Here is a 15,791-nt window from a genome sequence, read left to right as displayed (position 1 = left end):
TCTGAATTTGGGAGTAGCCGATGAAGACACACGGCGTCGATCGATCTTCAAGTTTGTTGGTGGTGTAAGGACGAAGCCATGGGAAGCAAAGGCAACCGATGACTCGTAGTTTATCGTAGTTTGGTGAAGCACCAAACAATTTGGAAAAAAGGAGACTCCATTGCGATCACCGGCGTGGGAAGACGGTTAATGAGATAGGGTGCGGCGGAAAAGGCATAGGACCAGTAGGTTTTGGGAAGACCGGCATGTGTAAGTAAGGTAAGTCCTGTTTCAACAATGTGGCGATGCTTTCTTTCAGAGATACCGTTGTGTTCCGGCGTGTGTGATGGTGTCGTAAGGTGAGAAATACCGGAGTCAGCAAGATAGGTGCGGAGGGCAATAAACTCGCCTCTGTTGTCGGAGTAGAGTGTTCTAATGCGGGTTGAGAAACGATTTTCAACGAGAGCTTTGAAGGCTTTGAAAGTGTTACGAACTTGGGACTTAAGTTTGAGAGGGTATATCGATGTATATCGACTGAAATGATCGACTAACACAAGGTAGTACTTATAATTATCAATGGAGACAGTGGGTGAACTCCAGAGATCAGTGAAAATGTATTTCAAGGGACGAGAAGAGGTAATAGATGTTTGATGAAAAGGCAATTTGTGAGATTTATTGATAGCACAGTCGGGAGATAAAGTGTTTGATGAGGCTTTATTATTGCAAGGTAAAAGAAATTGCGAGACAACTTGTTTTGTGATAGATAGAGAAGGGTGGCCAAGCCGGTGATGCCAGTCAGTGATAGAGAGATGTGGTGTGGTGGAAGTAAAGAAGGATTGGAAGATGGTTGGAGAGGTTGGCTACTCATATAGTTCTCCCCTAATCCTGCCGTGGATTAACGAAACCCCCGAGCTGAGATCCTTCACCTAAAAATAGGTAGGGAAAAATGAATTGAGACTTGGTTGTTATTGCACAGGTGATATACAGAGATAAGATTTTTCTGTATATTTGGAACACACAAGACAATATTAAGAGATAAGGGGCGAGAGTGTGATGGGAGAGTAAGAGAACCAGTGTGGGTGATGGAGAGACCGGATCCATCACCAATGAGAACTGAATCCTCGCCATTGTAGGGTTGATGCAAAGCCAAGTTGTGGAGATCACTTGTGAGATGATGAGTAGACCCACTGTCCATTACCCATGGAGGTGAAGCAACAACAAGGTTGGCCCGAGGTTGCCACGGACGGAATGGAGAAGGAAGAATGCCAGACTGAGAGGAGTGTGGTTGTTGGAGATGAGTACACCGTTTGGCACTATGACCAAACACGCCACAGAGTTGACACTTGCCCTGATAACCTCTGGTCATGCGATTGTCCGGTCGTGATGACTGATATTGCTGCTTATTGTTGTTGTTGTTGTGCCAGGGCTGAGATTGACGAGATTGTTGCTTCCCAGTGGTGGATCTCTGTCGAGAGGTAGCAACATTAGCAGAGGCGGGTCCAAGGGACGGTGTGGACAGGGAGAGAGCAAGGAGTTTAGCTTCCTTGTTGATAAGCTTTTCGTGGACTTCAATGATAGAAGGTGGAGTGTCACGACCTTCCACTTGGTCAACGACAGACTTATAATCTTCGGGTAAGCCAGCAAAGATGTACTCAAGTTGTTCTTCATGAGCAAGGGGCTTGCCAAGGAGAGCAAGCTGGTCAAAACGTGTCGTCAGCGTCTGCATATACTCATCAATGGTTTTCTCACCTTTGGAGGTTTGTTTGATCTGCAACCGAAGTTGTTGAAGATGTCCCCAGCTTGGATTGGCATAGGTGGAGGAAATTGTTTTCCACATCTCAGCAGCGGATTTCGTTTTGGAGACCAGAGGTTGAAGAGCTGGGGAGAGTGTGCCAAGGAGACCACTATAGATAAGTTTGTCTTGACGCCGCCAGGTCGAGTAAGCTGGATTCGGTGTTGGCGGATTGGTGGAGAGTGTCTGATCTGGCGGGAGTTTGGAACCGTCGATGTAGCCGGCAAGGTCGTACCCATCAAGGAGGGAGTGAACTTGAAGACTCCACGTTATGTAGTTGGTAGAGTTGAGTTTGGTGACATTCATCATATTAACGTTAAGAAGACCTTGAGTGGTGTCAACGTTTTCAGCAGCGAGAGCCATGGAGAAAGAATAAAGAGAAGAAATGAAGAGGGTGAAGAGAAATCAAGAAGAGACGACTAGAGAGAAAAAATTTTGAGAGTATCGATTAAGGCTCTGATACCATGTAGAGAATATGTTTTCGATATATTCACAATAGTTGTACATAGAGGTATTTATACAAGAGGAGCTAGGAGGAGACTAGGTTTAGCTAATTACAGTTGTTTCCTAAAGTATACACAATCATAATATATGATATGATATGATATGATATTGAGAATCATAATCATATCATAATCATATCTCTGATACACTTGACATCACTTGAATTGTAACATAAGATCATTGATTCTTGTAATATCAATGTCAGAAATTGGATCTATAGGCCTGTCTTCACCTTCTTCCATCCCAGGATCGAGTTCCCCGGGTTCTCTACTGTACTCATCTGCCATACCAAACATACAAATATCATCAAAGCAAGCAAACTCCAAAAACCCACTTCCCTGCACCTACAACATTTAAAACATTCTAGCTAGCTATTAGATGAAAGTAATCTCTATAAGAGAGGGGAGCTCACCAAACAAGGTATTGAGAGAGGTTGGAGGTGGAGTAGCGATGAAGTTGAGACCAATGTAAAAAGCCAAAGTAAGCATCAAAGTCACCATCAAATAGGTTGGCATAGCCAGTACCCAGTACCTGCTTGGGTAGTAATGGATACCTAAAGACTCCAAGAGTTTATCTGGTACGTAAGCCCATATCAAGAAGATGACAGTGGCAACAACAGTCGAAATGGAACCTACAAAACCATACACCTCTGAGGGTTTGGGTCCATGATGAACTTGTGATGCTTTGAACGGAGATGACCTTCTGCTGTCTGAGTCCCGGTAACCGGGATTTTGCTTCTTTCTCTTCGAGAAGCTTAAAACTCGTCTCGGACTACTCACTGAATGAGCATCTTCCATAGGAAAGAGACTGCAAAATCACTGAGAACTGAAACTAATTAAGAAAACCAGTTGTTAGTTTTTTCTCTCCCTTGCTGCTAATCCTGGGATTGTCTTCCTCGTCACCAGATTCACTTTTGAGTGTATCTTGCGCCCCATATTGTCAAGGAGATGAAATATACAAAGTCGGATAAATAACAGATAGAGATCCTAGACAAAGACAATCCCAGAAAAGTATAAGCAACAACAGGTATAAATAACCCAGAAGAACATGTAAACAGAGGAATTGCCTCAACCAAAACCCAATGTTCCAAAAGACAGAGAAAAACATCAAAACATCAAAACATCAAAACATCAAAACATCAAACTCTCATTTAACAAAATCCGTAAAGAGACAGAACCACTTTGGTAAATCTACGAGAGAGGATTGAAGATGAACAAGAAAGAGACAAAAAGGGGGGAGACTTTTTACCTGATTTGTGAAATTGGGGTTTCGAAGATCTGATGATGATCTGAGTTTTGAAGAAGACGAAGAAGAAGGAAAAAAGAAAACTCTAAATTTGGATATAGTCTGCAACTTGTGTTTACGCCTCGACGATGACATCTCACTGTTATTTTTCATTTAATTCTGTATTTTTCTCTTTGTTAGAGAAAATGAGAAATTGCAAGTGTATAATAAAAACTCTGGTCTTACTGAATACAGAATTGATTTTTGTAGTAGTGACATTAATACGCTTAAACTCTTCTCACATAACAAACACTAAAGAAATGTTGGATTAAGTATAATTTGCTTAAAAAGCGAAGAATGCAGAGAAACAGAGAGAGAGAGAGGCTACAAACAGTAATTAAATGTCTCTTTGTTGCACAAGGAAGATAAGAGATTGATATTTTGTTTATTCATCATCCTTGTAAGGGTACTCCTCTGCGACTTGTTTCAGTAGCTTCACCTGCAACTCATAAGCATCATCTCCTCGAAGAACATCACGTGTCCATGTCACTTCTGTCTTCATCGAGACCTGATCATTTTGTGCAGACAATACAAAATGAACATAAACACTCGGCACAAACAAGTTCTTCTATGCTTGATAATGGAGGAGTAAGAGAAGTTTCTTTTACAAGTTTCTAAGGGTTCTGTTTGTATTGAGAAGCTTGAAAACGCAAACTTATGTAAACAAAGAAGTGGAGATTAAAAAAAAAGAAGAGGAGACTGACCATTTCCAAAGCTCCTCTAATGACTCCACTTAAGACATTGCAGTAGTAAAGACCTTGGCAAGTATCGGGAAGCTCCACGAAATCAACGAGCGGGTTGTCCTCCAAGATTATACTGCAGCAAGTCCCATCCGCGTCCCAGCTTGACACTGATGCAGTCACCCCTAAGAACATCTTGAAACCCACCTGTGTAATTAATAAGGTAAAGCCTGTTACTGCTTCTCAATATCATAATACCAAAGGAGATTATACACTATGCTCTAGTTTGATATATAAGGTTTATCTATAATGTAATTTCACGCTGTTTGACGCCCAGGGAGACACTTCAAATCAGTAAAATCATGATACTAAACACGTAAGTAAGTGGAAATGGCATACCTTGGCAATCATTTCAGCAGTTTCCTTAAAGTCAACGCATCTGGAAACACCAGATTTGGCTAGAAACTCATCTATAAGTCGGATTCCAATGTTGTAACCCCTGCAGAATAAACAGAAAGCTAGTGATAAAGTTGTAAATAATCGAACACTCATCAGTATGAACCATAAAGCCGAATGCTTTATTCGTCCCATGGCATATAATTAGAAAGATATCTGAAACAAAGGAACTAATGCAGAAAAACTTCAAACACGAGAATGAAAAATACAAACTTTCAAGGTCAGTAAGCAATTACATTTGATCAAGCTGTTTGTTAACTTCCTCGACTTCTTCCAGGTCAGTAAGTAACTGACGCACAATTGCACCATAGGTCAACGTGAACAACTCAGCATTCTACAAATACAACAGATTCCAAAAAAACTAAATCAAACACTATCTCCATAACAAAAGATTCGGAATTGACTTCAAGGTTTACTTCTCAAACCCTTACACAACTTACAACAACAAAGAAAAAGGCTTATCCTATGAAATGAAGCATATACCACCAAATTCCAAATTCTATGACTCAAGAGGCAAAGATAAAATCAAAAGAAACTGAGAGAAAAAAGAAAGAAAAAAAAAGGAGGAAACTTTGAAATCTAACTTACCACACGATCAATGCTAGAGAAGATCGCATCACCGGATCGAGGACCAACCGGAGCCATCTCCCAATTTCTCGAAATGGCAACTCTTTTTCTACATTAGATCCATATAGAAAAGTACACTTCATCAGAACAGTACAAGGGTTCAACTTGATCAGATCAGAGATAGTGGCTATATAGAAACAAAAGAAGCCAAAAACATTCACTTTTTTTGGATTAAAATTTAGAACCACCAAAATGGGATTTATTAAGACCAACAAAGTTAATCTCAGGTAGATCTACTAACAGAAGATAGTGGCTACATATGGAGTTTCACTTGACCTTTGTTTCGATTGCAACAACCACCTCTCAGACAAAGACAATCCCAGAAAAGTATAAGCAACAACAGGTATAAATAACCCAGAAGAACATGTAAACAGAGGAATTGCCTCAACCAAAACCCAATGTTCCAAAAGACAGAGAAAAACATCAAAACATCAAAACATCAAAACATCAAACTCTCATTTAACAAAATCCGTAAAGAGACAGAACCACTTTGGTAAATCTACGAGAGAGGATTGAAGATGAACAAGAAAGAGACAAAAAGGGGGGAGACTTTTTACCTGATTTGTGAAATTGGGGTTTCGAAGATCTGATGATGATCTGAGTTTTGAAGAAGACGAAGAAGAAGGAAAAAAGAAAACTCTAAATTTGGATATAGTCTGCAACTTGTGTTTACGCCTCGACGATGACATCTCACTGTTATTTTTCATTTAATTCTGTATTTTTCTCTTTGTTAGAGAAAATGAGAAATTGCAAGTGTATAATAAAAACTCTGGTCTTACTGAATACAGAATTGATTTTTGTAGTAGTGACATTAATACGCTTAAACTCTTCTCACATAACAAACACTAAAGAAATGTTGGATTAAGTATCTATCTATATATATAAAGTTAGCTTTTGTCACTTCTGATGCAGCCACCTCAGCTGCCACATCAGTCACATCTTCTTTAATTTTATGGGCCTTACAGATTTTAATAAGCCCTTTAAACAATAATACAAATGACAAACTGATCAACTAAATTTTATCTAAAATTTGTAGGCCCAACACTATTTCATTCAAATTCTCTATTCCCATCACTATTTTTAAATCCTATGAATTCAATTTTTTATTTTAAAAGAAATTTAAAATATTCATTTAGTGCATATTTTTGTTAATTATAATTAATCGAAATTTTAAAGAAAAAATAATTATGTAAAATGAATTAAATGTTAAAATAAGAAAACAATACTATAATTTTTCATTAGTGGTAATAATATAGTTAAAGATTTCTATTAAACTGATCATAATTTAAAACTTCAAATATCAAAACAAGGCAACCCAAGCAACACTTTCAAAAAATAAAGGAAACACAACTACAAATCAGTTAAAATAATTATTTGGCAGCACTCCACAAATCCATCACCAAAGACAAAGACGCAAAGAGATGAACACACATTTAATAAACTAAAAAGATTCAGATATATGAATGTCACAATCAGATAACCATAACACAAAATTATATGAAAAAACAATCAAAGAAACAAAAAACAACCCGGACTTTATAAAATTACAGCAAGATAAACAAGAAAATTAATTTTCTCCAAAACACAACTCACATCGAATCAAAAAAAACCACTCACAGGACAAACGGAAAAAAAAATTACAACAAATAACACAAAACAACCGCCTTACAGATTTTAATAAGTCCTATAAACAATCATACAAATGACAAACTGATCAACTAAATTTCATCTAATATCTGTAGGCCCAACACTATTTCATTCAAATTCTCTAGACCCATCACTATTTTTAAATCCTATGAATTCAATTTTTTTTTTTTTAAATAAATTTAAAATATTCATTTAGTGCATATTTTTTGTCAATTATAATTAATCGAAAGTTTAAATAAAAAATAATTATGTAAAATAAATTAAATGTTAAAATAAGAAAACAATACTATAATTTTTCATTAGTGGTAATAATATAGTTAAAGATTTCTATTAAACTGATCATAATTTAAAATTTCAAATATCAAAACAAGGCAACCCAAGCAACACTTTCAAACAATCAAGGAAACACAACTAGAAATCAGTTAAAATAATTATTTGGCAGCACTTCACAAATCCATCACCAAAGACAAAGACGCAAAGAGATGAACACATATTAAATAAACTAAAAAGATTCAGATATATGAATGTCACAATCAGATAACCATAACACAAAATTATATGAAAAAGACAACCAAAGAAACAAAAAAACAACCCGGACTTTATAAAATTACAGCAAGATAAACAAGAAAATTAATTTTCTCCAAAACACAACTAACATCGAATAAAAAAAATTCACTCACAGGACAAACGGGAAAAAAATTACAACAAATAACACAAAATAACTCACAATTTAATTAGGAAACCTAAAGAAGCCAACATATTTTCATATAAACAAATTTGCAACCCAATTGACATTCACCTTTATCAAAATCAACAAGGGATAACCAAATATCCCCAATAGATACGAAGCGAGCAAGGAATCAACCAAATATGCAAACCCCAAAAAAAAAAATCAAAGGAAAACGATTACGATAGGAATGATTGAAAAAAACGATTATGAGCATCAAAGACATAAGTTCAGTCCTCAAACAGACCTCTAGATCGGAAAATTGCTCTTCTCCTATCTGTTCACGAGGACATCGGATTTTGAAAAAGAACAAATCAATTTCAACTCAATAACATACAAATAATGGTCCAATTAACCCACAAATTATAAGTCTTACAGAGAAATTGGGTCTGAATGAAACAAACAAAAATAGCCTAGAAAAAATATTGACAATAAAATCCACAATAAATAACTTATTTATTTTTCTTAATAAAATCCACAATATTTTTCACTCCAAACACTAAAACATTGACAAAAAAATTACTCCAACAGTTTACTAAATACATATGAAAATATTAAATAACAATCCAACCACAAAATAGAAAATAATAATAAATTAATGATAACTAACAGCTACAACAAAATAACAACTTCAACTAAACAATGTTAACTTCTAATAATAACTTTTTTAAAANTGAGCATCAAAGACATAAGTTCAGTCCTCAAACAGACCTCTAGATCGGAAAATTGCTCTTCTCCTATCTGTTCACGAGGACATCGGATTTTGAAAAAGAACAAATCAATTTCAACTCAATAACATACAAATAATGGTCCAATTAACCCACAAATTATAAGTCTTACAGAGAAATTGGGTCTGAATGAAACAAACAAAAATAGCCTAGAAAAAATATTGACAATAAAATCCACAATAAATAACTTATTTATTTTTCTTAATAAAATCCACAATATTTTTCACTCCAAATACTAAAACATTGACAAAAAAATTACTCCAACAGTTTACTAAATACATATGAAAATATTAAATAACAATCCAACCACAAAATAGAAAATAATAATAAATTAATGATAACTAACAGCTACAACAAAATAACAACTTCAACTAAACAATGTTAACTTCTAATAATAACTTTTTTAAAAAGTATTATAAACACACAAGATGATCTCAATTTTTCCTTTAAAAACAGCAAACTAAATTATACTTACTCCAAAAAATATTTTTATTAAAATATCCAACAAAACAACATAAGCAACCAAAATTAAATACAAAAACAAACGTAAAGATGAATTTACAAAAACCAAAAAAAATATATACAACAAAACTCGGAATACACTTTCATCTAACTACCGCGCGTAGCGCGGGTCGATTGCTAGTAATCTATAATATGAAAGTGGGCTAACTCTCTCCCTCTGCATGCCACCTCAGCATTTTAGAACAACCTGGAGCTGACACCTAATTTAAAACAGCTAGCCAATCAAAATATAACAATTAATACAGCTCAGATTTTTGAACCGATGATAATTATTCTCGGTTCCACATCAGCTTTTCTCTACTCGTAAGTTTTTGGCACACCGAATCAAAAAAGGTAAAAAATCTTGCTCTTCTTCTTCACACCATATGCTTTTCGNTATAGAATGAGAGAGAGTAGCGGCTGATGTGTTCACGTTGTAACAGAGACTCCGTGTATCACCACCAACATATCCTTTATAATTGTCTCAAACTAGAGCGTAATTGTAATGGATTTGCCACAATTTTCACCCGAAGTAGAAATACAATACATTTGGAGAGTTAGGCTCTCTCTCTCTCATTTCCTCTTTCTCTCTTCTTCGGATATCTCTCTTTGGTTTTCCAATGTCAGTCAATTTTCTATCACAAAACCAGAGAAAAAGTTTTTGAGACGGAGGTAATTTGAGTAGAAGCAAAACCAAATATGTCTATTTTCAAGTTAGTTTCCGCGACCAAAGATTTTCACCCAACTCACAAACTTGGTGAAGATAGATTTAAACCCGTCTTCAAGGTAACCTCAATTCTGACATGCTCGATCTTAAAGTTTCATCTTTTAAGTGTATCTTTGACCATTTGTTGTTTGTAAGTTTTTTGTGTGTAGTTTGTATTGTATTGATTCATTCTCATTTCCTATATTTTTGTGTAGCAACTCTTAGTACAATAGGTTGATCCAGAGTATTGGATATGATTGCTATGGTATGTTACAGTTGAGGTTCTTTGAGGGTTTTTGGTTAGGGTGTATGCACTTAGCCTCATCGCATATTAGAAGCAACCTCACTTTCTCAATCTAAATTTAAATTAATAACATAACACAAAAGTCTCGCAAATCTTTTCAAAAGCCTCTCGATGTTAACCAGCTCAAGGGGGTGGCGGGAGCGGCAAAATTCAAGAGTCCACTCCAAAATTCAGAACAAAACCTTTGAACAAAGGGGACAAAAAAAATTACTGTGAAAGAGGTCTAAAAAATTTAGTTCACCTAGGGCCTAAAAATATTGAGACAAGATGTTGGTTAGTGAAGTTTGTTTGTTTTTGTGAAGACACTTGCTTATTATTTTCAACTGGATTATACATACTTCTTCAGATGATGTAATTTTGTATTTGAGTGTTTTTAGTAGTAGTTGTTGTTGTTGCAACTGCTGCAGGTGGAACTGTTGCGGTTGAAAAGAAGGTGTTTGATATTGTTGTTCCTGCGGTTGTCGAGAAAAAGGAATTGGTATCCTACTACTCCTCAAACATCTATTGCATCTATTGCAGAGTATGAAATATCGGTTGAGGCGACTGCTATTAAACATATATAATTTAAAAATATACACAAAACATCCTAAAAATAAACGTCAAAATACAAAAATACGAACCCAAAAAATTAACAACACAAATGAAAACAACAACCCGCGCATAGCGCGGGCACCCACCTAGTTTGTTTAAAAAGCAAAGAATGCAGAGAAAGAGAGAGAGAGAGGCTACAAACAGTAATTAAATGTCTCTTTGCTGTCCAAAACAACAACTTTGAGATAAAGAGTAGTCTCATCCAGATGATACAACGCAACAAGTTTCATGGACTGCCAATGAAGGATCCATTGGACCATCTGGATGAGTTTGATAGGCTTTGTAGTCTAACCAAGATCAGTAGAGTTAGTGAAGATGGATTCAAACTCCGGCTTTTCCCATTTTCTTTGGGAGACAAAGCACCCATCTGGGAGAAATCACTCCCCAAGGAGTCCATCACCATCTGGGAAGCATGCAAAAAGGTGTTTCTAGCCAAATTCTTCTCCAACTCCAGAACCGCAAGACTGCGAAATGACATCTCCAGCTTTGTTCAAAAAAGCAATGAGACGTTCAATGAAGCTTGGGAACGTTTCAAGGGATACACAAGCAGATGCCCTCATCATGGCTTCAGCAATGCTTCATTGTTGAGTACATTCTACCGAGGTGTAGTCCCTAAGATCAGGATGTTGCTGAACACTGCTAGTAATGGTAACTTCCTCAACAAGGATGTTGATGAAGGTTGGGAACTTGTGGAGAACTTGGCTCAGTCTGATGGGCACTACAATGAGGAGTATGATCGCATTATACGCTCTACTGGAGAGGATGATGCCAAGTACAAGAGACACATGAAAGCCCTCAATGACAAGTTGGATAAGCTCCTCAACAAACAACAGCATGTCCATGCCATCTCAGAATAAGACCAGTTTCAGCAACAAGATGGGGAGAGTGCTCAGCTGGCAGATATGTACTACATCAATAATCAAGGCAGTCACAACACAAGGCACAGAACCTACATCCCCAATCGCCAGACTATCCGCCCGATAACCTCACACACTTCCTCATCCCTCGATTTGCTCTCACTGATGCACCAAATACTGTCAACTCAGAAGACCGATGCCGTTCAGATAAATACAAGATTCGATGAGCTCGGAAGCCGCTTATCCGCCAATTATCAGAAACTGCACATCAAGTTTGATGCTTTGAGCTCTCGAATTCAGGTGCTTACTGATAACTCGGCTTCAACTTAAAAAAGTCAGGAGTCTGCGCTCGCCATAGCACTACGGAGTGGATGCCAATTACCACCTCGGGAGGCACCACCACACATTACTGCGGACAGCAATGATTTAGATGGGGGGATCTCCATGAGCCGCCCACTCCTGCTCAACCACCAAACCACTCTACAGAGCAACCCGACCCTGTACCCGATCACACTACCCGGATAGATGATCGGGTGGACATTCCGGTCAGCACACTACCTACAGACAAACCAGGAGGAGAGAAACAAAAGGAGAGACGATTTATCCCTCCACCTTACAAGCCACCCTTGCCATTTCCTGGAAGGTTTTGTTAGGAAATTCTTGAGAAGTACAAGGCATTGTTCAAAAAACAGATGCAGGAACTCGTGCTTCGCATGCCTCTAATGGACGCTTTCACCCTGATACCCCCTTACCAGAAATGCCTGAAGGATGCGGTGATGGAACGGATCAAACAAGTCAAGGAATGGTCATTCTCAATCACAAGTGCAGTGCTATAATCCAGAGGACTACTGCACTTACAAAACTGAGCGACCCAGTGTCGTTCACATTGCCTTGCTCGATTGGACCTTTGACGTTCGGAAGATGTCTCTGCGACTTAGGGGCATCAGTCAGCTTAATGCCTTTAACTGTACCCAAACGTCTTGGATTTGAGAAATTCAAACCCACTGAAATTCAACTAGTTCTGGCAGATCGAACCACAAGGTTGCCAAGTGGAGTATTGGAAGACTTGCCGGTCAAGGTGGGATTAGTAGACGTACCAACCGACTTCGTGGTTTTGGAAATGGATGTAGAACCAAGGGATCCGCTTATCTTAGGACGACCATTTTTAGCCACCGCAGGAGCAATGATAGATGTGAGGAACGGGAAGATCAATCTGAAGCTAGGGGAAGACCTTACTATGCAGTTTGATATTCGGGAAACTATGAAAAAGCCCACAATCGCAGGGAAAACCTTCTGGATAGAGGAGTTAGAAAAACTGCGTGAGGAGCCATTTGAGGAGATAAAAATCGGGGATTGCCTACAAACAGCGCTAACAAAAGATAGTAAGGAGGGATTCATACACCAAGAAACAGAGCTCTATAAGGAATTGCTTAATACTTATTGGGAAGTCATTGAACCGGAGTTAAGTGAAGACATGGGGGAGGCTGAAAAGGAGGGGATGATGCTCAAAAACCGAAGCTTGAACAAGTCAGTTGTCACCTGCTGCATCATGTCGTGCAGCTGCTCAACAGAAGGCCACCCGATCACCAGCCCGGCCACTAACACGACCATTCCACCAAGCAGGTGGATCAAGCACCACTTCGAGTCGCAACTTCAAACCACTGATGATTGGTCCGAGTCAATGGCGCCTAAAGTAGAACTCAAACCTCTTCCATTCGGGCTAAGGTACGCATTCTTGGGACCAAATTCAACTTATCCAGTTATCGTCATTCTAGCCTGCCCAAAAAAGAGCTGAAATTGCTTTGCACTCAGTTAAGAAAATATAGAGGAGCAATAGGCTACACTCTAGATGACATCAAGGGTATATCCCCTTATCTCTGCACCCACCGGGTAAACCTAGAGGATGAGTCGTATTCTAGTGTAGAACCTCAGCGTCGGCTAAACCCAAACCTGAAAGAAGTGGTGAAAAAGGAAATTTTGAAGTTGCTCGATGCTGGAGTTATCTACCCCATCTCTAATAGTACTTCGGTGTCCCCGGTGCACTGCGTTCCGAAGAAAGGAGGAATCACCGTTATCAGAAACGAGAAAGATGAGCTAATTCCCACAAAGACAATAACAGGTCATCGAATGTGTATTGACTATAGGAAGCTCAACGCGGCCTCTAGGAAAGATCACTTTTTCCTGCCTTTCATCGACCAGATGCTGGAGCGGCTTGCTAACCACCCCTACTATTGTTTCCTTGATGGGTATAGTAGATTTTACGGACAATGTAAACAAGCTGCAAATCAGGATCGCAGTGATTTGAGAAATGCAGAGTTATATATCTAGACATTCAGTTCCGCAGCTTGGTGTGCTCAAAATTTGCAGTTATTGTGCCAATGTCTGAACTTATGTAGAACCTCTACACCCATCAGGTACTATTTCTATCTTTTTTTAGTTATATCAATTATTTTGCCAATGTATGAACTTATGTACAGTGGTTTGAATTATTGAAAATGGTTTTGGTTTGTGATGGTTGTGCAATGAAAGGATGTTTTTTGATTTGGATCTCAAATGGTTTTGGTTTGTTTAGTTGTTGCTTGTAAAACAAGTTCTCTGATTTTAAAAACAAATTGGCTTAGAAACTTGGTTAGAACTTACCATTGGAGGGTTAAATTTTACCTAATCTTACAAAACTTTTTGTAATATCCGCGAACCAAAATATAGGTTTTGGGGATGGGTGTCGATCGTCGGCACCAATAAATTCTAGTTCGACCAGATTGACTTAATTGTCCATTTGGGTCGGTTTGGTTTAGGGAAAACCATGGAACCGGAATACTTAAGCAGAAATTGATGAAAAAGGGTTTTGGGAAGTTGTACTAGTTTACCTACGAATCGCTGATATTGTTTGACATCTTCAAATGGAGCTGCATCAAGCTCCCCCTTTCCTCCTGCTTTATAATTTTCTTCAAGTGGTGTAGTAACTGCCTTGGAACCAAGTTTTCCTGCTTCACTCAAAAGATCAAGTGCATATTTCCTTTGTGATAGAAACAATCCCTCGTCAGACCTATATACTTTTATTCCAAGAAAATATTTAAGTTCTCCAAGGTCCTTAATATCAAAAACTGATTTGAGAATATCCTTAGTAACTTGAATTCCTACCTTGTCATTCCCAGATATGATGATGTCATCAATATAAACTAGGATGACTACAATACCTTTGTCGTTTGGCAAGGTGAAGAGAGTGTGATTGGCTTCTGATTTGCGAAAGCCTCTCTCAAGTAGAGTGTTGCTCAGTTTATGGTACCACACTCTTGGGGACTGTTTTAAACCATAAATGGCCTTATTGAGTTTAAATACCTTTACAGGACCAATGGTGTTCTCTAAACCAGGTGGAGGTCACATGTAAACCTCATCCTCGAGTTCACCCTGTAGGAACGCATTATGAACGTCTATTTGCCAAAGTTCCCAACTCAAGTTTGTAGCCAACAAGAGAACAACCCTGACCGTGTGTAACTTAGCAACCAGAACAAACATATCAAGGTAGTCCTCCCCATACGTTTGTGTGAACCCCTCGCGACAAGTCTTGCTTTATAGCATTCGATCTCCCCGTCACTCTTGTACTTAATAGTACAGAAGATCCAGCAAGATATGACTGCTTTCTTTCCCTTTGGTAAGTCAGCCTCATCCCATGTATGGTTCTGCTCCATGGCCGTAGTTTCAGCACTGACCGCATCATGCAACACCTTGTGTTCCTTGGCTTCATCATATGTTTGTGGCATCCAATGCTTGTCAACTTGACCAAGAAACACTTGGTGTTTCCAAAGGAAAGTGTGCAATAGTGCATACATATTGAATAGGATGTGCGACTGCAACATTGTTTTAGTATACTCAAGTGTTTTCCAGTTTGATGGATCAAACTTGAGATGCTGACTTCGACGTAGTGGGATAACTTCCTCATGGTCACGTTCTTCATCATCAACGTCATTTCGTATGGTTGCTTGCTCAGGTTGTATATCATCACCGAGTTGTTGTAGATTCTCCTCATCGTTACCTGACTGGTCAACTTGATTGTGAGGATGATCAGCTTCATTTGATTCACTAGGAGCGATGTCGACAGGTGGAATCTTTCTCTTGGTGAGTTTGGCCCGGCTGGGTTTTGGTTGTCCCGATCGTTTGTTGTTCCCAGCCATTCTAGTATGATACGAAGGTTCCTTGCTCGATCGGATGGAGAAGTAGACAGGTCTTTGAGATCTTAAAGTTACAGGTTCGTTTTCTTACATATACTGTTTCAGATCTCCGAATCAATATGTTATGTGAGCCCCTTTTCTTTGGATTTTTTTGTAGTTACCTCCGCGAAGAGATCTACACATCCCAGCCCCTATACTTGCCAAAATCGTGAGTTTGGTATCTGAAGATGGCCCGATGG

General features: G+C 38.3%; 2 protein-coding genes across 4 annotated transcripts; both read right to left on the bottom strand.

Moving 5' to 3' along the window:
• LOC104710573 (phosphatidylinositol N-acetylglucosaminyltransferase subunit P-like) lies at positions 2,237–3,704 on the bottom strand. 3 transcript variants are annotated; one of them, XM_010427195.2, is made up of 3 exons: positions 3,524–3,704; positions 2,688–3,106; positions 2,237–2,555 (listed from the first exon to the last, which is right to left on the bottom strand). In XM_010427195.2, the coding sequence occupies exons 2-3, from the start codon at positions 3,070–3,072 to the stop codon at positions 2,431–2,433; spliced, it is 510 nt and encodes a 169-aa protein (XP_010425497.1). In that variant the 5' UTR covers positions 3,073–3,106; positions 3,524–3,704; the 3' UTR covers positions 2,237–2,430. The 3 variants fall into 3 exon arrangements, with proteins under 3 accessions (XP_010425497.1, XP_010425498.1, XP_010425499.1); XM_010427196.2 differs by having other exon boundaries at positions 2,688–3,100; XM_010427197.2 differs by having other exon boundaries at positions 2,688–3,093.
• On the bottom strand, positions 3,757–6,047 carry LOC104710574 (trafficking protein particle complex subunit 3). Its single transcript, XM_010427198.2, has 6 exons — positions 5,880–6,047; positions 5,284–5,371; positions 4,932–5,029; positions 4,639–4,738; positions 4,264–4,446; positions 3,757–4,067 (listed from the first exon to the last, which is right to left on the bottom strand). Exons 2-6 carry the CDS (start codon positions 5,338–5,340, stop codon positions 3,945–3,947), a joined length of 561 nt encoding a protein of 186 aa, XP_010425500.1. The 5' UTR covers positions 5,341–5,371; positions 5,880–6,047; the 3' UTR covers positions 3,757–3,944.

This window comes from Camelina sativa, chromosome 9, assembly GCF_000633955.1.
Source record: "Camelina sativa cultivar DH55 chromosome 9, Cs, whole genome shotgun sequence".
Classification (NCBI taxonomy): domain Eukaryota; kingdom Viridiplantae; phylum Streptophyta; class Magnoliopsida; order Brassicales; family Brassicaceae; genus Camelina; species Camelina sativa.
This window is presented reverse-complemented; position numbering and strand designations above follow the sequence as displayed.

Bases quoted from the DNA above. Each gene is read 5' to 3' on its own strand.
- LOC104710573 (XM_010427195.2), bottom strand. From the start codon at position 3,072: ATGGAAGATGCTCATTCAGTGAGTAGTCCGAGACGAGTTTTAAGCTTC. The intron at 2,556-2,687 runs GTGAGCTCCCCT...TTGGTATGGCAG, and splicing joins CTCTCTCAATACCTTGTTTG to ATGAGTACAGTAGAGAACCC.
- LOC104710574 (XM_010427198.2), bottom strand. From the start codon at position 5,340: ATGGCTCCGGTTGGTCCTCGATCCGGTGATGCGATCTTCTCTAGCATT. The intron at 5,030-5,283 runs GTAAGTTAGATT...TTGTATTTGTAG, and splicing joins TCTCTAGCATTGATCGTGTG to AATGCTGAGTTGTTCACGTT. The intron at 4,739-4,931 runs GTAATTGCTTAC...TTTATTCTGCAG, and splicing joins AACAAACAGCTTGATCAAAT to GGGTTACAACATTGGAATCC.